Source organism: Typopeltis vanoorti, chromosome 15 (assembly GCF_054136105.1).
Source record: "Typopeltis vanoorti isolate ZY-2024b chromosome 15, IOZ_Tvanoo_1.0, whole genome shotgun sequence".
Lineage (NCBI taxonomy): Eukaryota > Metazoa > Arthropoda > Arachnida > Uropygi > Thelyphonidae > Typopeltis > Typopeltis vanoorti.
In genome coordinates, this window is record NC_143563.1 from 53,747,356 (window position 1) to 53,775,172 (window position 27,817).

The 27,817-nt window shown below is 34.9% G+C and overlaps 1 protein-coding gene across 6 annotated transcripts in view; it reads right to left on the reverse strand.

Annotated features, from left to right (window-relative positions):
* The window catches only part of LOC150098765 (lysine-specific histone demethylase 1B-like), a 508,665-nt gene that overhangs the window by 116,220 nt on the left and 364,628 nt on the right, over positions 1-27,817 (reverse strand). For all 6 annotated transcript variants that reach the window (XM_090404995.1, XM_090404997.1, XM_090404999.1 and 3 more), the window contains one exon: positions 14,185-14,385. In XM_090404995.1, the coding sequence (XP_090261121.1) occupies positions 14,185-14,385 (201 nt within the window). The remainder of the gene's footprint in view (positions 1-14,184; positions 14,386-27,817) is intronic.

A 27,817-nucleotide genomic window follows, 5' to 3' on the forward strand; every position in this document is an offset into this window, starting at 1 on the left:
CTTTTAAAAGTAAGAAATTCTAAATTAGGCTGTCTCTGGCCAGCAATGACAGATTGCCCAAAGGCAGAGGTGCTACCTATGTGGCAAAAAGAATCATGAAATGTGTAATTTGAACATTCAAGGTGGACTGTATTTGCAGTTTGGGTTTCTGTCAAGAGAAATGTCTGGTCTAGGTCTGTAAGTGATGGTATATATCATATTATGATGGATTGTATGTCATTTATTTATGCTGATTCTGCTTTCCCAACCCAGTAAGCCAAAGTGACAATGATTTGGTCATTATTCTATTAGCCTCACCTCTAGTAGAAAAAAACAACAACAACAACTAAATCACAGCTATATTCTATTTATAGCATCATCAGAGAACAAGTTCATATAGATAGTTTTAATACAGCAAAGTGGTGGCCTAATCCATAATTTAAAAAGAGTGTTATACAGTTTATGATCCTAGATTGCTTACAGTCCTAATTATAATTAACTCTTAGACCAAAAGGTTAGTGGATAGAAAATGTGCGAACCATGTTCTTGAGATTTTTAGACCACCATCATTGTTAAGATTAGGGTGGTTGATAAGAATTTCACAAGCCTTTTTACACTCATATTTACATTTTGATGTGGTGTAAACAACAGGCACCTTTCCAGTCAATTTTTTCTAGCCACGCCCTGAACAATAATGAACTCTTGCTACTTAGTAAAGGCTTAAACTTTGCTGTGGCACCCAGGTCTGTTAACAAATTGGATTTTATATACTATATTGAAAGAAGCATAAAATTTCTCACAACCACCATATCAGATATAATACGATTAGAAACCTCGAACATTTTAAATAATACTAAATCGATAAATAGAAACCTAACCAAATCTGAATTGGCAGCTGTGAAATCTATAAAAGCAAATCAGGGCATCTTAATCACTAGAGCTGACAAAGGCGGTGCTACTGTTATTTTAGAGCAAACAACTTACCTAGAAAAAATGAATCAATTAGTCTCAGACAACAGCACCTATCAACTTGTAAACTATAACTCAACTAATTGGATTAAAAAGAAAACAGAAAAATTGCTTAAATCAGTCACATCCTGGCCTGCAGATAGAGTTAAAAAGCCTTACTTAAAAAGTTACTTCTGCACTACACTCGTTCCCTGAGAATTTATGGTTTACCAAAGATTCACAAGCAGAACGTATCACTTTAACTGATAGCTGAAGGTATTGACAGCCCCAATTATCATCTAGCTAAGAAACTAGCGTCAACTCTCGAGTTGGTAGGTCATTCTCCCTCCTTTATTAAAAACACACAACAACTCTGTAAACAAAATTAAAGACATCACACTAGAAAAAAGTGATTTATTAGTCTGTTTGACGTCTGCCCTTTTCAAGAATGTCCCAATCAATGATATAATTCTTCTTTTATAGGACAAATTCCCACCTGATAGTGCTCTTTGCCCATGTACTATGTTCTTGCTATTTTGTGTTTGTAAAAATACTTTTTACCTACAAAAAGAAGGCATGGCCATGGGCTCACCACTATTTCTCCCAATTGTTAACTTTTATATGGAAGCGTTTGAGCAACATACTCTAGATTCCTCTATTTTAAAATCCAAAGTCTGGCTTAGATACATTGATGATATTTTTTATCTGGTCCCATGGCTGCCAGACATTACACACGTTCCTCAGCCACTTAAACAAACAACACAAATGCATACACAATTCACAATTGAAATTGAAAGTCAGAACTCACTTCCCTTTCTAGATACTCTTGCCACACATCTTCCTTCCAGGGGTCTTTCCTTCACAGTTTACCGTAATCTACACATACTGGCCATATACACATAAACTCCTACCACCAACCAACACAAAAACTAGGTGTCATTAACACACTAAAAAAACAGGATTTTGAAGATTTGCTCCAGTGAATAGGCACTTAAACATGAATTAAAAGTTATCAGCAATGCCTTCCTGAATAATGGCTACAGCCAAAATACTATCAACAAAATTCTTCACAAGAATCCACTTAAAGACAAAAATAAACTAGATTACAATAAAACTCTAGCCATTCCATACATTAAAGATATATCAGATAAAATAAACAGAATACTACAGAAATATAACCATAGTGCCACCTTTAAACCTCCTGCAAAATTAAAAAACTTATTAATCTCCTTCAAGGATGAGGTTCCTCTGCTGGCTTACCCTGGAGTATACCATATTCACTGCACCTGTAATTTGTCCTATATAGGTGAAACAGGATGCACAATTCCTCTTCGAAAAAAAGGAACATAAATGGCGTATTAAATTTAATAACTATGGTAAATCTGGCCTTTCTGATTATGCCCTGAATACTCTACATAAAACTGACTGGAAAGTAAAGGCACCTGTTATTACATCACACCAAAACGTGGTATGAGTGTAAATTTAAGGAGGGCTGTGAAATTCTTATCAACCATCCTAATCGTAACAATAATGGTGATCTAAAAATCCCAAGAATTGAAATTATTTGACTTTATTATTCACTCTGGATATTTTCTTTGTCAAAACAAGTTTTACAGTCAAGTTGAAGGAAATGCCATGAGACGTCTACTCTCTCACTGACTTCTATTTGTAACATTTACAAGACATCCTTTTCTCATCCATAAAACCACAGCCTTCATTTTGAGTTTCTTATGTAGATGGTGTTTTTGCAATCTGGCCTTACAATGAAGAAACATTACATACTTTCTTTTAAGCTTACACGGTGATCTGAATGCATTTTTGAAAATTATGGAGACAACTACCGTGTTTGAATAAAAACTTTAGTTTAATTTAATTAATTTAGTTTAGTTTAATAGCTGCAATAGCTATGGTAAGTTAAAGATTCATATTTCCCTCTTGATCAATCGGCTGGCCTTTTTAAAGAGATGCAGAAACAATAACCTTATTCCTATCTGCATCAGGCTAAAAAGAAATTTACGTCTGCTAAGGCACTCCACTCCGTATTTATGACCGCATAGAAAAAGCAATGCTTAGAGAACAGATTCAAACAGCCCGCCAAAACCTAGCTACAACACAAAATCTGGTTTCAAAATTACAATCCGAACTATCGAACTATATTAATCCAGACATTCTACAAGTACTTGAAAGAATTACTGACAATTCGGCCAAATATACCTTGGAAAAGAATAAAGAAAAACTCGACCAAATTCCACAGTTTGAAACAACGGCAAAATATGGTGGCCAATCACAGGAATCTATCCAATCAGAAGACTTCCTCCCTGATAAACACCAACAATGAACAACAAACAAGGGAGACAAGGAGTGACCAACCACCGGCAAGCAAGAACCATGTGATCAACCTATCAAGCCACACCCTGAACAATGGCAAACTTACGCTACTGAATAAAGGACTTAACCATGCAATAGCACCTAAAAAGGTAAACAAATTGGATTTTATCTACCACATTGAAAGAGGCATCAGGTCCCTACCTAACAATATAGCAGATAAAATACGACTAGAAACTAGTAATGTCCTGAACACTAAGAAAACCATACAGAACAATCTCACAAAAACAGAATTAGCAGCAATTAAGTCATTAAAAGCCACACAAAACATAATAATAATGAAAGCAGATAAAGGCAATGCCACTGTTGTCCTTGACAGGTCAACATACATATTTCAAATGAATCAACTAGTAGCCGATAACAACACATATAAAATGGTAAATTATAACCCAACAAAAAGGATAAAACAGAGAAACTACTCAAGTCCGTCACTTCTTGGCCACCAGACACGGTTAAAAAACTTAAACCCCACTATGCCCCCCCCCCCGAATATATGGGGTCCCGAAAATACACAAACAAAATGTGTCCCTTCGACCAATCGTGGAAGGAACAGACAGTCCCAATTACCACTTAGCCAAGAAATTAGCGGCAACACTCAAGGAGTTGGTAGGTCATTCCCCCTCCTACATAAAAAACACACAACACTTTATAAACAAAATCAAAAACATAACACTCGACAAAGACGACTTATTAGCCAGTTTTGACTAATAAGTTTCTACCCTTTTCACTAATGTCCCCATCAATGACACAATTCTCCTACTACAGAACAAATTTACGCCCGACATTACAGCCCTCTTTGCCCACGTACTACAATCCGGTTACTTCGTGTGGCAAAACAAATTTTACCTACAAAAAGAAGGTACAGCCATGGGCTCACCACTATCCCCCTCTCCCAAATCGCTAACTTCTACATGGAAACCTTTGGGCAAAGGGCTCTTGATTCCGCCACACTAAGACCCACAGTCTGGCTTAGATATGTTGATGACGTGTTCGCGATCTGGCCGCATGGGCCACAAACGCTAAACGCATTCCTTAGCCACCTGAACAAACAACACGAATGCATACAATTTACCATCGAAATCGAAAACCAAAATTTGCTCCCGTTCCTAGACACACTAGTCACATGTCTTCCTTCAGGCAGTCTACTGAAAACTGACACACACTGGCCAATACATACATGCTAATTCATACCACCACCCATCACAAAAATATGGAGTCATTAACACCCTTAAAAACAGAGCTACAACAATTTGCTCTAACCAGCAAGCCCTGAAACAAGAACTAAAAATCATCAGCGACACATTCATAAATAATGGCTATAACAAAAATACTATTAATAAAATACTCCATAAAACAACAACAAAAACGAATCTAGATTACAGTAAAACCATAGCCATCCCATACATTAAAGGATTATCAGAAAAAAATCAACAGAATCCTACAACATTATAACCTCAATGCCACCTTTAAACCACCCACTAAACTTAAAACCATATTCAACTCCTCTAAGGATCTTCTCCTCCCATTAGAACATCCTGGAGTCTATTGCATCCGCTGCACCTGTAACTTACAGTACATTGGTGAAACAGGACGGACAATCCCTATACGCAAGAAAGAACACATCAGACACATTAAGTATAACCATTATGGTGAAGCAGGCCTCTCAGACCACGCACCCAACACCTTACATCAAATCAACTGGAAAAGCACCCGCTATTTACACCGCACAAAAACCTGGTACAAAAGGAAATTTAAGGAACCCTGCGAAATCCTGATAAACCACCCAAATAACAACAACAAAGATGGCATGAAAATTCCAAGTATCTGGATGGCACACATTCAGCCTACCTAATATATAAGATCCAGCATAAGTCAGGACTCTAGCCAATCTTCAGCTAGTATTAGAAACCATTCCATACCAACTGGCTGGAATGTACATGATGTTAATATATGTATATAGATAGATACTTGTTGTTGTGCCCAATGTATTTCTACAACCAACAGATAACACTAATAATAGGACTCTAGCGTTGAGGTATAATTTTTTTTTTTTTTTTTTTTTTCTACCAGAGGTCAGGCCAACAATTGTTGTAGCGGTTGATCAGTGTCTTTAACAAACCAGTTTGATTATAGTGTAGCTTGTTTTCTGCGTATAGTTGTATGCTCTAGGAGATGACCTTGACATAAAGGTCGAAACATCGAATGTAGATTTTAGTTATATTAAACTAAAGTTTTTATTCAAACACGGTAGTTGTCTCCATAATTTTTAAAAATGCAAATATTACATACCTTTTTATCTAATATAAATAATCTAATCTGCAAATTAATTTTACTATGGAAACAGAAAAAGAAAACAAATTATCCTTCTTAGATATCCTACTCTTCCGCTCATCATCAGGTGAACTACCTACTTTTGTTTATAGAAAGCCTAGTTTTGCTAGATGCTACATTCAACAGCAATCTGCTCAACAACTCTCAGAGAAGATTGGAATTATCAAAATTCTATTATGACATGCTCACACTACATGTTCTAAGTTATAACAACTACAGCAAGAACTTTTAAACATCAAACAATATATGAAACTCAAGGAAATACAAGGAAATAGTGCGTAGAGTCTCTATTCCATAAGTTTCAGGCATCACACAACCAATTTCTAGAATTCTTAAGTATGATCTAGTGGCTACATTTATTCCTGCCAACAAACTATCATCATGGTACATCTTCTAAAGATAAATGTTCCCCTCTTGCTCTTCCTGGCACCTACCTAGTCCTCATGACTATCGCCTTTCTTACTTCAGACAAACTGGATGTTCAGTGGAAAAGATAGAACAAGAACCTTTCTTTTAGTGTTGCACGGTGATCAGCATTCATTTTAGAAATTATGGACTTTACAACTGTGTTATAAATAACTCTTCTAATTTCCTGACGTTTCGATCTTCATATTAAGATCATCATCTGGAGCATATAAATATACAGGACAAGCTGAGTTGCATTACATACAGTAAGCTAGAGAAACAATGATTTGATCAGAGGTTATTCTACTGGCATGACCTCTAGTGAAAAAAAAAAATACAAATTAATTAATTATTTAGAAACTACATCAAGCTAAATTCTCTTTATGATAACATGAGCAAACATTCTGTCTTATAGATAGTTTTCTTCAGTAACATTGATGTCCTATTTTTAGCATTACAATTGTTATTTTTGATTTAGGATTCAGGATTATCTACAGTCCTGTTTATAGTTACTCTTAGAGAGGAAGGTTTCGTGGGTCAAATATGTGCCTTCCATATGTTTGGGATTTTTAGACTATCATTATTGTTCAAATTGGGGTGATGTAAACAACTGGTGCTTTTCCAGTCAGTTCTATGTAAGGTGTTCAGGGCATGATCAGAAAGGCCAGCTTACCATAGTTATTATATTTAATGTGTCATTTATGTTCTTTTTGTCTGATAGGAATTGTGCGTCCTGTTCCCCCCTATATATGGTATATTACAGGTGCAATAAATACAGTATACTTCAGGGTGGGCCAGCAGAGGGAGTGGGTCTTTGGATGAGTTGAGTAAGCGTTTTAATTTTGCAGGAGGTTTAAAGGTGGCTTTGAGGTTGTATTTTTGTAGTACTCTGTTTATTTTGTCTGATGTCCCTTTAATGTAAGGAATGGTTATAGTTTTATTGTACTCTGGTTTATCCTTGTTTTTTATTGAGGTCTTGTAGAGAATTTTGTTAAGTGTTTTAGCTGTAACCATTTTTTAGAAAAGCATTGCTGATAACTTTAAATTCGTCTTTTAGTGCATGTTCATTGGAGCAGATCTTCAAAGTCCTGTTTTTCGAGTACTCTAAAAAACAGGACTTTGAAGATCTGCTCCGAACATGCACTGAAAGACAAATTTAAAGTTATCAGCAATACTTTTCTAAAAAATGGTTACAGCCAAATCACTATTAACAAAATTGTCTACAAGACCTCAATAAAAAACAAAGATAAACCAGACTACTATAAAACTATAACCATTCCTTACATTAAAGGGACATCAGATAAAATAAACAGACTACTACAAAAATACAACCTAAAGCCACCTTTAAACCTCCTGCAAAATTAAAACGCTTACTCAACTCATCCAAAGACCACTCCCTCCGCTGGCTCACCCTAGAGTATACCGCATTTATTGCACCTGTAACATAAACTTATCTATAGGAAACAGGACGCACAATTCCTATCAGACAAAAAGAACATAAATGACACATTAAATATAATAACTATGGCAAGCTGGCCTTTCTGATCATGCCCTGAACACCTTACATAGACTGGAAAAGCACCAGTTGTTTACATCACACCAAAACCTGGTATGAACTCAAATTTAAGGAAGCCTGTGAGATTATTATCAACCACACAATCTGAATAATAATGATGGTCTAAAAATCCCAAACATATGGAAGGCACATATTCAACCCATGGAACCTTCCTCTCTAAGAGTAACTATAAACAGGACTGTAGATAATCCAGGATCCTAAATCAAAAATAACAATTGTAATGCTAAAAATAGGACATCAATGTTACTGGAAAAAACTATCTATAAGACAAAATGTTTGCTCATATTATCATAAAGAGAATTTAACTTGATGTAGTTTCTAAATAATTAATTTGTAATTTTTTTTTTTTTTTCGCTAGAGGTCATGCCAGTAGAATAACCTGTGATCAAATCATTGTTTCCCTAGCTTACTGTATATAATGTAACTCAGCTTGTCCTGTATATTTGTATATGCTGCAGAATGATGATCTTAATATGAAGATTGAAATGTCAGGAAATTAAAAGAGTTATTTATAACATGGTTGTAAAGTGCATAATTTCTAAAATGAATAGTACAAGAACATCAGTCTTATATCATCAACAAGATATCTGAGAAATCTGGCCTTGCACAACATGGAAAAGATGCTGACCACAATATCATGTGGGCTGAAAGGCACTTACTCCATCTGCATTGCTATGAGTGTGAACATTTATTTAAAGAAAATGCTGAAGACTTATTACACCATCCGAAATTGAATCGGGACAGCTGCATCTCACTACCTAAGATATGAAAGAGTATTATTCTAATCACACATCATTAGTTTTCTTTTAAATTAATAATAGTTAATTAATAACTAATAATGATACAGTGTTTCCTCAGTTATACCTTTGTGTCATTTTATAACAACAACACAGCGCTCACTGTTTCAAATCAATCCACTGTTTGTGTTCTACTTTTAATTAACTAATGTTGCCACTGATGATATCCTGTAATTTTCGGACTGAAATATATGGTCTCTTAATAAATATTATTAATTTCTTTCTTTGTGTTATTGTGTGAATTGAAGAAATCTTATGGCACAGGTATCACTTAAGAACAAATAACTGAGGCTTTTCATGGATAAAATAATCAGATGTCCAAGTTGCTTATAAATAGGAGCAAATGACTTGGAAAACAAGAAAAAAAAATGTTGAAAGAGATATGAGGAGGTTGTCATAACAGGTGAAGGACAAAAGCATGGTCAGGAGAGTGATGAATGTGTTGTCTACATATGACAAGGAGAGCAGAAATAATAAATAACATGATCACTGAGTGTTAGGCAAAAGATATGCAATTTGTGAATATATCAAGTAAATTTGAAGTGAGGGTAGAATACATGAAAGTAAGTGGGCCACATCTGAATGGGTTTGGTGATGAACATTTGCAGCAACTACTGTTTAACAAGAGTGCACAGAAGTGAACTAAAGTGAGCATGGCTAAGGATGAGAGAGACACACATAGAGAAGTTGGATTAAAGGATGAGAGTGATTATGGAAGGACAGAGTGATGGCATGCATTAAAGTAAGGAACTGGATAAGATAAGAATTAGGAAAATGAAAGCGGAACAAGCATATATTCTAGTTGTTTCTCTTTCTCTAACCAGAGTGAGGAGAGATGGTATTGATAAAACGACCTTGAAGATTAGGACTGGCCATATCAGGAGAGAAGTAGGGATGTTAATGATCAGACGGGAAGGATGGTGAAGTCATGAACTGGTGAAACAGAACAGTGCAGGGATACAACTTAGGGAATTTCATACAGATGTTATGTTTTCATACTAATGCAAGAAGAATCAAAAATAAGGGTACCACGTTTGTGGCATTGAGCAACTCAGTGTGTTCTAGTATCACTGGCAGAGAAGGTTGGATAACTGAGGTTCAAGGCAAAAACAGAAATGGAGGAATACAGAATCTATGAGGATAGTAAAGAGAGAAGATAAGGGGAAAGTGAGCATTATTAATGCCTGCAGAATTGTAATCTGCTACAAGTGGAAGTGGAAAACAGCAGAGCATGTGGTACCTGTGAGGCAATGTGAGGTGCCTGATTAGCATAATAGTATATCTAATGAGGAGAAAGTGAGCACTATTAATGATTGCAGAACTGTATCTGTTAAAAGTAGAGGTGGAAAATACAGAACATGTGATGCCTTTTAAAGCTATTTGGTGCATGGATGAAATCAGCATAATAGTATATTTAATATTATTATTATTGTTCAGGCACCCCCATGGAGTCTGAAGACTAATCATGGGAGACCCACATAATCTATCATACCTCTTCTTGAATCCATTAACAGACAAAACACTCTCACAACTGACTCTGGAAACCCATGACACTCATTCACAACTCTCTAAGCAAAAAATATAGTCCTCACACCACTACTAACCATACTTTTATTCAACTTCAATGGATGACCCCTTATTCTGGCCCCTCCAGCCAAATACTGAAACATTTCCCTTGCATCAATCCTACAAAACCTTTAAGCAGCATATATGTTTCTATCATATCTTCTCTCTTTCTCCTATCAACCAACTTCTGCACTATATAGGGAACATTCCACAGACCATCTTGGTCGCTCATCTCTGAATCTTCTTCACCACTTCCTCAATCCTAAGAAAACCAGAAGAGCAGATTTAAGAATGGTAATCCAGATGTGGACATATCAATGTCATATGAAGAGGATTAACAACTTCCTTATCTCTACTTTTTAATGTGCGTTTCAATAGCCAAGTAATCTTATGGGCTACCTTAGCAATATGTACTCTAAACTTTAACTCTCTGTCTATCACCACCCTTAAATCTCTAGCTTCATCTACTTCCTGGAATATATTATCTTTTGCCCATACCGAAAGCCTATTTAAAAATCATCCTGCAAGCTCTCCACATCACCTTGATTAACTATTACTCTACCTAATTTCACATAATCAACAAACTGAATATTTCTAAGACTATTACACTTTTTTTTATATAATCTTTGTCAAGTAGCTTTATTTTATCCTCCTACATGTTTTGCCAATTTTTCTATTGGCATCCTCAGGGAATACAAACTAGTAAGCTAAAATGAAGGTTACAGACTAGGTTATAACTGATGGTTCTAATTCATACAAAAAATTGGTATTGTGCGTGACAACGTGCGTGTCTCGTTAACGTGATTTATTCGTTATGGTTCATGACATAATTGTTACGAAAGTTCATTTCTTTGATGTTTAATGATCTGATAAAAGTTGGCGTAACATGTAGGAGGATAAAATAAAGCTACTTGACAAAGATTATATAAAAAAAAGTGTAATAGTCTTATGAATAATTGTCAAGAAAAAATTCAACATAACAAACTGAATATTTCCTTTCAGGTTATTTGCTATATCAATTATGTATAAATTAAACTGCAATGGTCCAAGCACTGAACCTTGTAGCACACCACTAGTCACCTGTTTTTGCTTTGTTTCTGCCTCTCCATATGCCAGTTTTTTGATATCTGTCCAGCAGCCACCCTCTTATCCATCCCCATTTATTCTAATTTGCATAACAGAATTTCATGTGGTATTCTGTCAAATGTTTTTGCAAAATCCAGCAGAATCATCTGTAGCCATTTCCTTTATCCAACTCTGCTGTTACTCTATTACAGAAAGTTAATAAATTACCACGGCATGACCGTCCCTTCACAAAGCCATGTTGTCCATCATACAGTATCATATTTTTATCCACCCATTCCCGAACTCTCTTTTTGACCAACTTTTCCAGTACTTTTACCACCACTCCTGAGATACTGTTTGGTCTATAATTTGCTACTGCAGTCTTTGAACCTTCCTTATGCAAGGGAATTATTTTGCCCTCTTTCCACTCCCTTGGAACTTTACCAGAGCTGAGACTTAAATTAAAGAGCCTAGTCAGAGGCATTGCCAGTTCCCTTGCATATTCTCACAAAACCCAAGTTGATATCCTATCTAATCCCATAGCTGTATTTACACTGAGATTCTGAAATATCCTAAGGACCTCCAATTCATCTACCTCTGTTCCCACATTAGTCTGTCACATAGGTTAAAACACTAACCTCATTATAATGATATACTCTTGCAAAGTGGTCACTCAATAACCCAACTATTTTATTTGCTTCTGTCACTTTGTGACCATCACCACTCATTAAGGTTAATCTTCCATAGTGACTATTTCTCTTAATTGTCACATAATGAAAGAGCTCTTTGGGATTTCCTCTGGCCTACTTGGTTAGATTCTTCTCATAATCTGATTTTGCCTTCCTTGCCATGCTGGTCATCTTGCTTCCCTGAGCCTTATACTCTTCATGAGTTTGCTGGTCACCGTTCTCTTTATATACCCTCCAGTGCATTTTCTTCTTCTGTTACTTAATGATACTGCTCATCCATCTAACTCCTACCTGATTAACCCTCCTAACCTGAGGTAAACAATTTATTATAATCAGCTTCAAACCTCTTCCATAAATTTCTAAGCTTTTCAATATCCTGCAGAACATTTTACCACTTTCATGATATTCATCTTCTATATTCTTACCAAAACCATGACTTGTATTTAGCTACATTTACACAATGCTTAGCTTTTTTTTTATATTTTTCTCCATATTCTGTTAAAGAACTTGCTAACTTACTTGGCAGGAATTTTCACCATGATTTCTTGTTTTTCAGGAACTACTTTAATTTCTTGAATCCACCATGAAGTTATGATTTTTTCTATCTTTACAAATTCAATGATTTTTTTTTCAGAATTTCTGAATGGATTTGTAAGGTTTGGTTTTCAAGTCTCTCGCTTTTTGATTCATTAATATTTTACAGAGTTCACTTGCATTTGAAATGAGGGTAGGTAAAACATTTCTATATCATCTTCCTATACTAATCACAAAACTGGCAAACTGAATATGTTTAGGAGTTATTGAGTATTCCATACCTTCTGCTAGTTCTGCAAGACTAAAAAGATTAACAATAAGTGAATTGTTAATCTTTTTAGCTTTCTACTTACTTATTCTTGTCATCAGTAAGTAGAAAGCTGAAAAGATTAACAATTCACTTATTGTCAATATCTGCAAAAGTATCCCAGATGTTATGTTTCTTTCAACAGAAAAATAGCCTTTGCTAAATGATAATCACATGTCAAAATAAACTGACATTACTACTGGAAAAGATAAACAAACAAAAAAATGACACTTTCAATTAGAAACATAAGACTTTCAATTAAATTTAAAGAGCAGACTTCTTACCACTGAATTCTTTAAAGGGGTTTATATTTTTTCTCAGCTCACTGGACCGTTGTTTCACCAAATAAAAGTTCATTACGAACTTTAAAGCTATACATCAAAATACACCATACATGTTGTCTATAATACTTAACTATGGATAAGGATAATCTATTTGTGAAATTTATTTTTATTCAGTTCAGAAGTACTGAAAGCCTTTTCTAAGAATCAGCCTAGACATTACATAACACCCTCAATCTGAATTAATTTATACAAGAAACTATCATCAAGGATGGGTGATATGGTTTTTCTTCTACCCAGAAAGAGCAACAAAATCAGTTGGTTGCAACCAAAAGACAAGTCAGGGAACTAGACAGAGTTTGATTATTTTACCTTTTTACTCAGGTAAAATAATCACAATAGCACACAATAAATTCTTTACTGTGTACCATTTTGATTATTCTACTTTGAGAATGTCTTAATAATTGGAAACAAAATATTTATTAAAGTGTTTTACTTCTTTGCTATCATGCTATATAAATCCATTATATTTTAATGTTCATAGAAATTTTATTTAAATAAAGCTGTAAGCTTAAAATATTTTTTTAAATGTAAATCTCACCTACAAAAAGTTGCAAATACATTATATTTATTACTATGATTTGGATAAGTATTAGATAATGCTTATCCCTGGTTCTTTGCTTTTAAGACCAAATGTGTGTAGGGTGTAGTTGCATACTGGGTGATGAAAGTCATCTACTCATGCACACCATCTACTTGTTAGAGTGTGAAGAAGCAGATGACCAGCTCTAATATTTATAATTTTGTGATATTATGAATTTGTGAAATGTTGGTAATAAAACTAAAACTTGCTAAAAAATATGTATGCTCAATAACAATAAAGAGGGTATGTCTACATATTTTGCTAACATTTGAGTGCATCAGGAAACTGCACTAGAAAAAAATAAATGAGGAACACAGTTACTTTAAAAAAAAAAAATCCAAGGATGGGCGCAAAAACAAAATAATATATGAACCACCTAGAATATCTGTTGGCTGTGTGAAGTCCATTGTTTCATGTGGATCATGACCCCTTCCCCAAATGAGTGAAGGAGAGCCTGTTTTTTTTTTTTTTAAATCTCTTAGAGATAAAAAAAAAACTGTCATAGTTTTTAATCTCTGAGATTAAAATATTGTCTTTAAATTATTTAAATTTAAAGACAATATAGAAATATGAAGATAATAAGATTCAGCTTTTAAATTAAAATATGTACTGTAAAAGAGATGAATTATACACTAGTTTAAATCCAAGTATATTTGTTATCAATGAAGAGAACATTACCTGGCAATTAAATATAATGTCTAGATCTTCAGCTAAGGAATGCAACAGTGTGGAATATCCACATGGAATAATTGAGTGAGGTCCTGCAAACTGGGGAAATATTTCATTTTGGTCCCAATGAAGGGCTGATACCTTACTAAGATTACTGCCACAAGCATACTCCAGATTGCTAATGTGAAACTGAATGAGATTTTTTTCTTCCTAAAAAAAAAAAAAAAAATGAATCTGAGAAATTTAAAGGTTCAAGAATAATTTAAGTCAGGGCTGTCCAAAAGCACTGCCCGCAGTGTGATTTTGTGCAGCCTGCCTGTAGGTTTTGATTTCACGAGCAAAAAAATAAAATAACAATTTGAATCGAATGCATATTAGATATTTTAATTCTATCACTAATCAATAATCTAGATGTTGATAATTTTTTTTGTCGTTTTTACATCAATATATATATCCATGTGTTTTTCATATATTACGTGTCAAAGAAGCGTTCTTACACTGTTTTGTTCCAATGCGCATGCTCTGGGCAGTCACAAGGAACATGAGCATGCGATTAGTGTTGTTCGTTTGTTCAGCTTTTGAGGTTGTATCGCTGCTGCTGCTCACTAAATTACTAGATATGCATTGTGATGAGGCCCTCGGATAAATCTTTTTTTTTTTTTAATGCAGCCCTCAGATTACCCAAGGTTGGACAGCCCCGATTTAAGTTATAAAATCATGTTGCAAGGACAATAATACATTTTAAAAGTTGCATGAAACCATTATGACAGCTCATGTAAAGAGTAAGGATGTTAATGTTATATTGCGACTACAGGGTTTTATGATTAAAGCACAGTGATTTATACAGCATTTAACATCCTGTCCAACTCATTTTTCCAATTTCTGACCATCTCACTGGGCTTAGTTCTGGCTTTGATCTTAGGCTGAACTGTTAGTTCTTAGTTCCTTGATCTGGAATGCAGTGCCAGATAAGTGATGATGTTCAGTTAGTTAAAATTTTGTTGATGGTTATTTAACAAAAAAAGTATAAACACCACATACACTTTCCTTTTTAAATGCATTTTAATTTTTATTCTTTTTTTTGTTGTTGTTTTAATTATTGTTGTATGAAATACAAATAATTTCATATTTTAGCATTTGATAGTCTCATTCCAAGCAGCCACTAGAAGAACAAGGATACAAAGTACCTTCACAGCTATTACATAAAAATGTTTGTATTTAGCACAAGAATAAACCGGTTTTTCTTTGTAGAAACCAATGCTACCGTTGGTAATCATAAGAATTTAATAATCGTTTCTTTAAAAACAGCAGCACTGCATATTTACTAAAAAGATAAATAAGAAAAGATGCCTATCCATTTTTTATGACTCCCACCTACAAAATGTTAACCTATAGTACTGTGGGTGAGATAAGTTTTTTTTTTTAAGTTTTATTATATCTATATATTTTTTAATACTTTTTATTATTTTTACATTGTCTGGAAACCTACTCTAGAAACCAAACATGGAATTTGCTTTTTTTTTTTTTTCCAAGATGATTTTGATATCCAATAAGTGAGGTGGTGGTCTTAGACTAAACAATACACCCAAAACATTCACAAATATCCCCATGACCACAACTGGATTCAGGCCTCTAGCTGGCAGATGGAGGATGCCAGCCATCCACTCAGTAATGAAGTGCAATTTCATCAGAGATTTTCCTTTGGTTACACATCTTATTCCTCTCATCATATTTTGCATATTAACTGAAAAAAGTTTAAACTGTCTTCTAATCAGTTTAAATCAGCCTATAGGGATTCTTTATCTGAATTTGTTTTCAGACTCTTTATCTGAATATTTGTTGAAAATTCTGAATTTTTCCAAATTCAGAATTTTCAACAAATAACTCGATAATGCACTCGAGAACCTCTCCAACATTACTGATATACAAGTTAAACAACAATGGTCCAAGTGCAGAACCTTGAGTCTGTATAAGAATCTCCAATGTGAAATCATCAAATACTTTGGCAAAATCCAAAAGAAATGTGGTATTTCCCGTTATCCAATTCTGCTGTGTCTGTTATAGAAGATGAGCAGATTGTAGAGGATCCCGATGTTGTCTACTCACCTTTGGATGCGATTCCTAATCTGCCTTTCCAATATACTTGACCACAACAGATACTAACTGATCTATAATTTGCTGCATCGGTCTTAACCCTATCTTTGTATAATTGAATTATCTTGCTCTCATTCCAACACCTTGGTTGAGCAACCAGATATAGCTCTTTTATATATTCCTTCAGCATCTGTGAAAATATCTCATCCAATCCAACTTATTCAAGCTCATGTAATAACTTCAATGCTTCTACCTCTATCCTTCATTAATTCTTCCTTAGCATTCAAAGAGCTAATATGACACTTTTCTATCATCTGAAATCCACTATGGTCATTGTTCCTTCTCTTTGCTACACAGTGATAAAATATTTTGATCTTCCTTGGAATGTTTGGTTAACTTCTTTTCATAATCTAATTAGTCCTTCCTCACCATGGCCATCACATGGACTTTATAGTGCTTCTGAGTCTTGTCATTACTCTTCTCATGACACTATCTCCACAGTAATCTATTTTTACGCAGCTCTCTCTTTAGTGTTATTCATCCATTTAACTCCTATGTGATTAATACTTCTAACTCTGGTAATGCAATCACATATAGCTTCCTTCAAGCACCCTTTGACTAATTCCCAGGCACTGTTGATTATGCTGCCATGCAGTTCCTCATAGGCAAGATTTTCTCCAAGTGCCTTCTCCATTTATTATAATCAGCTTTATAGTTTCACAAATGTCCTTAAGAATTCAAACCACTTCCATAAATTGTCACCTCCAAAGTGAAAATGGCATGACTAATCACTCTCACCAGCCAGTTGTACAAAGTTCAACTCATTTAAAGATGATATTATCAGATGATACTTAGACACTATTACTAGAACCAATGTTCTTCAATCTTAAGTCGCTTCTATATAAGATTATCTTTTGCCAAAACAGTGATTTGAAGATTTTTTTTCCGCTTAATTTTTATAAAATGTTTGAACATTTTTATTTAAATCATAATACATGCAGTAATAATAAAAATAATAAAAAAGAACTATATGATAAAAAATTACAAAAAAATTAAACATGCAAAGAAATTATACTCTTGGTTTCATCCTTTATCTAAGTGTAAGCAAACAAAGTTTGCATGTGAAGTCACTTCACGACTGGGCTACTTGTATATAGTGGCTAATGACTTCACGTCAATTGCCTTAGTATCCCATAATGCAAAGCACATATCCTTATCGATGTGTATAATGCTAAGCATTATGGGACGGGCCACTACCTAGACCAGTTTCGACCTTTACTGAGGTCTCATCAGTGAGAGCCAGACCCAGAAGTGATACCAAGGTTCAAGTAATGCAGAGGTCATATTTCCATACACGAGTAGCCAAAGGTGCCACACCTTATTACTAAAATATTCTGGATTAGAGATAGATGTTGGAGGAGTTTCAACTTAGTTATACTATAAATTAATCCTTACATGTCTATAAGAATATGTGCTGTGAATTATGGGATACTAAGGCAATTGATGTGAAATCATTAGCATCTATATACAAGTAGCCTAGTTGTGAAGTTACTTCATGTGCAAACTTTGTTTGCTTACACTTTGATAAAGGATGAAACCAAGAACATAATTTCTTGGCATCTTTAATTTAGAGTATAACCAAGTGAAAAAAAAAACTTTCAACATCTATCTCTAATCCAGGGATATCTTGGATTTTGGAAAGTACTTTAGTTTTTTTTTTTTGTTTTTTTTTCCATTTGTTTTTCACTGTAATTTATTTTACTGGTGCTAGTGGTGGTTTTGCCCTCACTAGCACTGGTTTTTTAAAGTAAATATTAAGATTGCTGATATTGTAGTTAATATCTGCATCACAAGATTACTTTTGGCAATATCACAGCTGCCATATATAGTAACTCAAACAGAGCATTTGCTGGTGGTGTAGAATTATTTCTATATCACGGGATTATTAAAATTCTAAGTCTTACAATTGAAAGTTTTTTCTCCTCTTATCAAACACAGAAATTTTAGTCTTTTTCCCCACCTGAGATAATGGTACCAATTCCTCCCAGGGGAGAACTCTAGGAATTGAAATTCTAGGATGTGAAAAAGTGAGACAGGTGACTAAGGTTTTAAAAGAGATGGTGCTAATAAGCTTTATTCTTTCACTCCATATGGTGAAGGGGAAATAAAATATTTAATTGTAGTTAAAGATGTGGAAACAAGGGATAAACTAATACAGGGTTTTTAATTTCAAAGGCAAAACAGTAATTCCTGTAATGGTTTTGGAAAGCCACATTAAAAAAGGTAAAAACTGAAACATTTCCAATGGAATAAATAGAGAACAGTACTGAAATTCTTATAGACATTGTCAAAATAGAGTAAAATTAATTACATATGAATGGGTTTATCATGTGAAAATCCAAACTGGTTTACTGGTGAGGTAACCTTCACAACGGATATGAAGATGCTCATACCAAATTGTGTCAAATGATACAATCTCAGTAATGGTAAACTATTCCTGAATACAGAGGAAGTGCCTGCATTGTGGTTCATATAATCATTTGGGTGGCAACAGACTCTGATTGTTTCAAATGCATGGAGATTGGACATATCGCTAATCAGTATCTCAAATCCTATACCATATACTATCAGAAATGCAAAAGTTCTGAACACCACATTAATACCAGTCCTTTCAGAACTTTTGCTGAAAGAGTGGGAGCACGGATAAAGCCAATTAGAACACCATAGATATCAGAGAAGCATAAAGAAGATTTCCTGGATATTCCAATTCAGTCTAGTAAAGATGGTGCTTTTAAACAACCCACTTGGTAAAATCATAAAAAGTGCATGACCAAATCAGCCCAAATTTCCAGAACTGCAGGAGCCACTTTCCCAGTCAAATATGAATGGAACACCATTAGTTGAAATTACCAATAATGAACCTAGTATAACTGAACAGATACAAGTTGAAATGCAAACACTGCAACTGTTCTACAAGGAGAAACTTAAGAAGAAACAGACAAGCAAGTAAGACAACTGAAAGAACTTAAAATGCAAACAAAATCATCAAAAAGGAAAGCCGAATTAATAAAAAAATTGAGGATAATCAAAAAATAAAAAAAAAAGAAACTATATCTAAAAGAAAAGGAATAAAAAATGTAAAGATGGAGAAGGCTGTGGCTCATTAAATGAAAACTCTTCAAATTCAGAAGAGTTTATGGACTATGATACAATTAAAGAAAAAAAACAAAGTTTACTGATTCAAAGTTCTCTCAGTAAAATTATCATCTACATAAAAAGAAAATAACTAGCTTCCACATCATGTACGACAGGCATGAAATTGAAATAATGGAAAGCAACCAGAAAAAACTGTACAACAGTTTACAAGAAGAGGCTACGGAATTGTTCTTTTACAGACTGAAGACCTCATGAGGTTCATCCAAAATCTAGAAGTTTAAGACTTACCAGTGACTCTTCACTAATAATCATAGCATCTCCTTTCTGCATTGCCTTATTAAATATACGAGGATTCCACAGGCAAACTAAACATGAAACTATATGGAAACTATGTCATAATATCAGGTATTTGTTTATCCAAGAAACATACTTCTGCAGATATAAAAACTTGAACAGATAGATATCTATTTCTTTGTTATTGGAGTTATAGAAGATTTAACAGGGCTAGAATAGGAGATCTTATTCTTACTCTCTTCCTTGGGTCATTCTGCAATATCCAAAGGGATGTAGAAGGGAGAATCTTGACAATAGACTGGAAATACTGTGGATGTGTAATAAGGTTTATAAACATTTATGCTCTCTCCAGTTAGATGAAAATTCTATCAGGAATTGGAGCCATATTTATACAGGGCCAACTGCATCATAGCAGCTGGAGACTGGAATTGTATTGAAAACCTCACATTAGACAAAACAGGAGGACATAACAGAACAGAAAAGTGGGATATGCACAGTTAAAATCATTTCTCGACAATGCGTAACTAGTAGACACATGGAGGATTTGAAATCCTAATCTCCAGGCATACACCTACATGAATCAAAGTATTGGTACCAATCTTGATTGAATTTATAGCTCTTCTTCCCTTATAAATAGGATTATTCATATAAAACATTCTGACATCAACATGTCAGATCATAATTCACTTCTACTTAATTATGATATATACACACGCTTACACAAGAATATTATATTTTAATTTGCCAAATATTTCAATCTGAAAATAACAGACTCTATCTTCAGTGGTTACATAGGAACAGTTTTTAAACAAGGTGGAATACCAACAATTGATCATTCAAAAGTAGAACGAGCCGCATGATGTTATATCACTAAGTATTAAAGAGAGGAAAACATTTTTTTTTATCAGAGTAATAATAAAATTAAAGATTCACAAATTCATATAACAATCTTAATTTATAAATAACATTAGACTAATGTAAGAATTAAAGTCTAAATTAAGAAAAAAAAAGATCATCAAATTCCTGCCATGTACCTTAAAGGGGTATACAGGATATGATAGTACTACATGAAAAATTTACATCATTACTAACTTCCTATCTACAATTTTCCTCAAAATCAGTCTGTTACTTGTCAAGACTCCAACATTATCAGATCTTATATTTCTATCGTCTAAGGAATGTTGCACACTATCAATCCACCTATATCTTGGTCTTCCTCTGGGTCGTTTTCCTGTCAACCTGGCAGAGAACACTTGTTTTGCTAATCTTCCCTCGCCCATTCTATTTAAGTGACCATACCACCTGAGATTAGCTCAGCTAACACATTCCTGAATGCTGACAATGTAAAGTTCTTTCCTAATATACTCGTTTTTAATATGATATTGCCATTGATGCCATCTGTTCAAGCCTCTAATCTTTCTCAGGACTCTCATATCTGTGGTCTCTAGTCTTTGGTCAAGTGTTTTACTTCTGACCCAAGTGAAGATGTGATCCTGACAGCCTCTATTTGGCCTGAATCCAGCTTGTTCTTCACCAAGCTTTTCTTCCACAATTCTTCTCAACCGTTTCTCAAGTATACGAGCACAGATCTTGCCAGGAACACTCAGTAGGGAAAGACCTCTGTAATTCTCACATTCAGTGTTATTTCCCTTTTTATATATGGGTACTATGAGAGCTCTACTCCAATCATTGGGAATTGGTCCCTCTGTCCTGGCTTTCAGAACTATGAAGTGCAGCCACTGTAAGACTTTTATACCACCATACTTCAGCATTTGTGGTCAAATATAATCTATTCCTGCTGCCTTTCCACATATCATGTCATTGATGGCTTTTTCTACTTCAAGTATGGATATGTATTCCTGATTTCCACTGCACTATCACTGATTGTTTCATTTAGCAATTTTTTGAAGCAATTACTCCATTCTTAAAGGATATCTTTTTCTCCCGTTTTCATGTCACCTTTATCATCGCTAACATCTTTTACAGCACTCTTTCCTCCATTTCTAATCTTCTTCAACAACCTCCAGAATATTTTGCTACCTTCTTGATATTTATTTTCTATGTTCTTGCCAAAGTCCTCCCATGACTTTTATTTAGCACACAGTGTTTAGCTTTCTTACATTTGTCTCTGTATTCTCTAAGAGCACAAGCTGACTTATTTGCCAGGAACTTTTGATATGCTCTCTTCTTTTCCTTCACTGCCTCTTTAACTTCTTGTGTCCACCATGTCGTTTTGATTTTTCTATCCTTGCAGACAACCCCACCACATGCCTCTCTGGCTGAATCAATCAGGATTTTCTTCAGGGCTTGCCACTGAATCTCCAAGGTTTGGTTCCTGTTCTCAAACTCTTTCATTTTTTCTTCACTCATGTTTGTATATTTTAATCTACAGTTCACATCTCAGAACTGCTCAACTTTTATTCGCTTTAAAACTTTCTCAAATGTTATTCTTTTCGATATGAAATTCAATTTTATCCTGTTCAAGACTAAATAGTGATCACTTCCAATTCAAATCATCTGTACACTCTGGTGTCTTGCACCAGAGAGAAAACATCACTATCGACAATAACACAGTCAATGAGACTTTTCTTATTATTTGCCTCTTCTCTCCTGTGAATTTGTTCACATTTTTATGTTGGAACATGGTGTTAGTAATAATCAGTCCATGTCCTGAGCAGAAATCCAACAGGTATTTGCCATTATTATTAGCTTTGCTCTTTTCTCCAAATTTTCCCAAAATATTTTTGTATGTCTCACAATCATTTCCTACTCTGCTATTTAGATCCCCAACAATGACCAACTTTTCCTTTTTCATTGTGTCAGTTGCTTTTTCTAAAGCCTCAAAAAATTCCTCCACTTCTACCTTAGTAGAACCTTCTGTGGGACCATAGGCACAAATAAGTCTCATTGTCCATTTCCCCATTCTCATATTTGCCCACATCACTATACTTGAGACTGCCTGCCATTCAAGAAGATTAGCCTCGTATTTAGTGTTGAATATCATGGCTACTCCTTCTTTTCCTTGATTGTTATTGCCTGAATATACCATTTTGTAGTTATTGCTCAGAAAGATATCACCAGTTTTGTCTTTTTTGTTTCGGTCACCCCTATTATATCGATCTAATACTTATCTAATTCCTCAGCTAGCTTCATTTCTTTGCCATTCAGGCTTCTTATGTTGATAGTACCGATCTTTAATTCTGGTGATGTTGAGTTGGGGTGTGTTTTCAGATTTGTTCTAGTAGCTGACTTTTCGCTGTTCACCCTGGTTCCCTGGCAAAAACAACGGTGGCCTTGTTTAACCAGGCGACGACCCAGCTGGCATGAAATTTTTGTCGTGTTGTACCAGCATTTTGTATTTTGATTTAAGCCAATAAGAATACAATTTGGTCGGCTAAATCCCAAATTGCCAGCCCATCCTCGTTCGTTCAGTATCCAGGTAGATACCCAACAGGGTGCACCACGAGAAGGTGATGATTGGACATTAGGTCAGAAACTCTGGTTGGTTCTCCGCATTCCTTCAAAGGCTATGTGGAGGTCTCCTCTGAGTTATATAGCTTTGACCCTTAAGCACCCCCGAAAAAAAAAATAAATATATATATATATATATCTACTCTGTAATATAAAATGATAAGCCTTTTTTTGTAACATTTTTGTGTCACATGTTTTTTCAAGTTATTTGAAACTTTTTGAAACTCAGAGGCTACCCTGACTGTCGAGTCTTCAAAATTCGAGTCATCAGAATTCCAGGAGAACCGGCTTACCAGTCCGGAACTCGTGGGGTTGGGTGCTGTGGGGGCAGGAATCCCCCTTTCACGTCTTCAAAATTCAAGGAAAACCAGCCTACCAGTCTGGAACTCGGGAGGGTTGGGTGCTGGGGGGGACCCCTTTCGAGTCTTCAAAATTCGTGTCATCAGAATTCAAGGAGAACCGGCCTACCAGTCCGGAACTCGGGGGTTGGGTGCCGTAGGCGTCGGGGGGGGAGTCCCCCTAGTGTATGTGTATGTGTATATATATATATATATATATATATATATACAGGGTGTTCGGGATAAATTTGACATATTTATAATTAATTATATTTTTCCGTAAGTTACATGTATTAACACACACTTCTCTTCATTTAAAAGTTTGGACCCTTCTTCATTCATATACAAGATGTCAGAAAGGATGGATAGCTGGAACCAACCTGAATCATGGAAGAGAATAACTTGTATCATGATGATTCGTGCCTGCCATCAAAATAAGGATATTACGACTGCTGCCCAATGCTCCCTGAATACAGTAAAAACAATCAGGCATGAACTAGAGACTTGCAATGGTGACTACGAGGATGTAGCAAGAAGAAAGATCCCTAGCAGACGATCTGATTGCGTTCGTACAGCAGAATTCCTCGGAAATCTGCAGGAACAGGTGTTGAAGAACCCTGGCATTGGAATTCGGGCTTTGTTCGTGGAGTTGCTAACTGTAGTCAAGCCCTGGATAACAAGGGTAGCCAATGGTAGGCTGTATGTATGGCAGCAGGATTCGGCCCCTTGCCACACCTCTGGGAAAAGTCAAAAATGGTTGTCTGAAAATTTCTACGACTTCACCAGTCCAAATGTTTGGCCTCCAAACTCCCCAGACCTTAACCCCATGGATTATTTTGTATGGGGCGCAGTTGAAAAAGACACCAATCGCACTTCCAGTAATACAAAAGCCCAGTTAATGGATAAAATTAAAACAGTTTTTGCGGCCCTTCCCAGGGAGACTGTAGCATCAGCTTGTTCGAGGTTCCGAAGCAGAATTGAAGCTGTGATCGATGCTAATGGTGGTTATTTTGAGTAAATCTTGTTGATAGTATTGTAATTAACTCTGCCTGTAATGTTTTTTTGTCAATTCATTAAATTTAATAGATACAAAGAAGATTTTCTTTTTCCTTACGAAACTGTCAAATTTATCCCGAACACCCTGTATATATTAATGTGTTATCCTGATTAAACTTTCCCATATTTTCGATAAAGATATATAGTCATTTCGATTCAACTTAGGGTGTTGAAGTAAGGCCTCGGCACTTTCTTCAAATACATCTGTGTAGGAGGCGAGTCCTGGACCAGAGGATGTTGGGGCTTGTCTCTATTCCGTGCTGAGCCAATCCAGACTTATCGGACTTGTTTTGCTGAATGTATGATTGATGTTCCTGAATTCTTTATTCTATAGAGTGTCCTGTTTGTCCAAAGCAGGACAAACACTCTATAGAAAAAAGAATTCAGGAACATCAATCATACATTCAGCACAACAAATCCGATAAGTCTGGATTAGCTCAGCACGGAATAGAGACAAGCCACAACATCCTCTGGTCCAAGACTCACCTCTTGCACAGATATCGCTATAAATTTGAACATTTATTTAAAGAAAGTGCCGAGGCCTTACTTCAACGTCATAACTTGAATCGAAATGACTGTATATCTTTATCAAAAATATGGGAAAGTTTAATCAGGATAACACATTAATATATATATAATTTTTTTTTTTTAATTTAGACTTTAATTCTTACATTAATCTAATGTTATTTATAAATTAAGATTATTATATGAATTTGTGAATTAATATCTTTAATTTAATCATTACTCTGATAAAAAATGTTTTCCTCTCTTTAATACTTAGCGATATAACATCACGTGGCTTGTTCTACTTTTGAATGATCAGTTGTCGGTAATACACCTTGTTAAAAAACTGTTCCTATGTAGCCACTGAAGATAGTCTGTTATTTTCAGACTGAAATATTTGGCAAATTAAAATATAATATTCTTGTGTAAACGTGTCTATATATTCTAATCTTAATGTCACAAGTTTCTCTAAAGAATCACTTCTACTTAAATTCCACTGCATGGAATAAGTAGAGATCAGTTCTGGACCATGGAGACTTTCACCAAATTTTTCATTGATCTTTTCAATAAAATTCCAGATCCTCCAGATCCTCTGTTCAAATTGGAATAATGTTACTTGGAAATGGGATATGTGTTTATAATTCAAACAAGCAGTACAACAGAATATGACTGAATGCGGAAAGGAACATGTTTTCCTCAAAAGAAAAAAGTTGAATGATCTGTATAAAGAGAGAAGCTGGTTCGTAGCAAACCAATGCAATGGTATAGAATGTAGCAACATCATTAGAAACATTAACATAGAGATAGAAGTGGAAAGGCAGAAAGAAGTAGAAGAAAGAAGTTTTAAGATAAGAATACAGCAGCACTTAGCAGGTATCCCTTCAGCTGCATTCTTCAATAGAAAATTCACTGAATACTTCAAAGAAAGGACTATCTTTCAAATCTGCATTGATGGTGAAGACACGCCCACCACTGAAGACATCCTTGACTCCTTTCAAAAACACTAAAATCTGTTTGAAGAAAATAGTACTGTGGGAAATTATAACTCTTGGAACATTAATATGCCAATGATGCAGTGGGCAATTTGAAGGATAATGATTCCATATACATCTTTTTAGTATTTTGGAAAAATTCAGCAAGACCACTGGATTAACTACTAATGCAGACAAGACAAAATTAAAAGTTTTTGGAAAGTTGGATCTTGGAAGCATTCCTTTTAGACTAATCCCTAAGAGAGAACCCCCTCATCATACTTGCAATTTGTTTCTCCACTTACCCAATATTACTAAATCAAGAACTTTGAAACCTTAGAAGACTGGGAAATAGAGCCACTTTCCTTTTTCTTCTAAAGCCACAGTACTAAAAACCATAATCTTCCCTGCTCAGTTGTACATAATAAATATTACAGATATCACAGAAGCTGAAGAAAAGCAATTATATCTTGGATTTTCGTCTTCTCCTGTTTGAAAAAATAATTATAAAGGTCCATAAGCTGAGATTGTTTCTGAATACTACAACATTCTATGCTTAACTCTACAACACTCTGGCAATGACATTCTTTCCATTTAAAAAAAAAAAAAAAGAAGTAAAATTTGGTGTAAAGAAATATTTAATCTCTTTTGCTGCAAACTTCTGAAGTTGGGTACTGACAAGAACACTTTCTTTCATAAGTTATTGAAGTTCCAAGATACCCTAACAGGAGGGATGCTGCTTGGAGAATTGCATATGGTCACCTTTCAGTCAATACCATGAAATGAAGATACTTGAACATCGGAGATTCAATCTGTGAGATCTGTTACCAATTGGAAACAGTAGAACATGCATTCTACATCTGCCTTCTTGCTCTGCGTATTTGGTAATGTGTTGGGCATCCCATTACTTACAAAAGAACACATTATTTTAAATGGTACCCACCATTTGTCAGAAATGGAAGAGAATTTTGATTTTTATAATTAAGGAATTAAAATACCACTTATGGAAGGTCAGAAAGAAACATGGATTTGAAAACCAAGACAACATAACATCCAAATGCTTTATAATATTGTATTGTGGAAATTTTATTGTTCAGCCAGATGATTTTTGTATTTAGAAATAAGCATTCTAGGAGATATCAAATTTTTGGCTAGTTAGTGTAGATTACCCCATTATGCAATATTCACCAGGGAAAGATAAAATTCTGTCTATTTTTGCTATGAGTGGTTTTTAAATGATTCCATCCTCTAAATTCAATGTGGTCTTATGGTCAACTGCAGGGATGACTGGAGAGCAATCCCAGGCAGAGTAGGCCTGGGATTATAATCCCAGATTAACCAAACTGATATTTCGGTATCAGTCATCTCTGCACTTTAGTGTTTCAATTGGTCTTTTGGTCGTTTGTCTAAATGAGATTGGTGAAAAAGGAGAACTGATAGCTTTTGGCTATATGATGATATAAAAGAGCTGAGGCCTTTTCTCTGTCTCTCATACTGTCTATCTGTCATCTCTCTTTACTTTCTCCTAATAATATCAGGCTCTCTTGAATCCCTATACTAACTACTCTAGGACTGTGATGAGCACTTTTACTTTTTCACCTCAATAAAGTTCGAAACCGGTCTGGGTAGTGGCCCTTCCCATAATGCTTACCATTATACACAGGATATGTGCTTTTGCATTATGGAATACTAAGGCAAATGATGTGAAGTCATTAGTCTCTATATTCAAGTAGTCCAGTTGTGAAGTGACTTCATGCA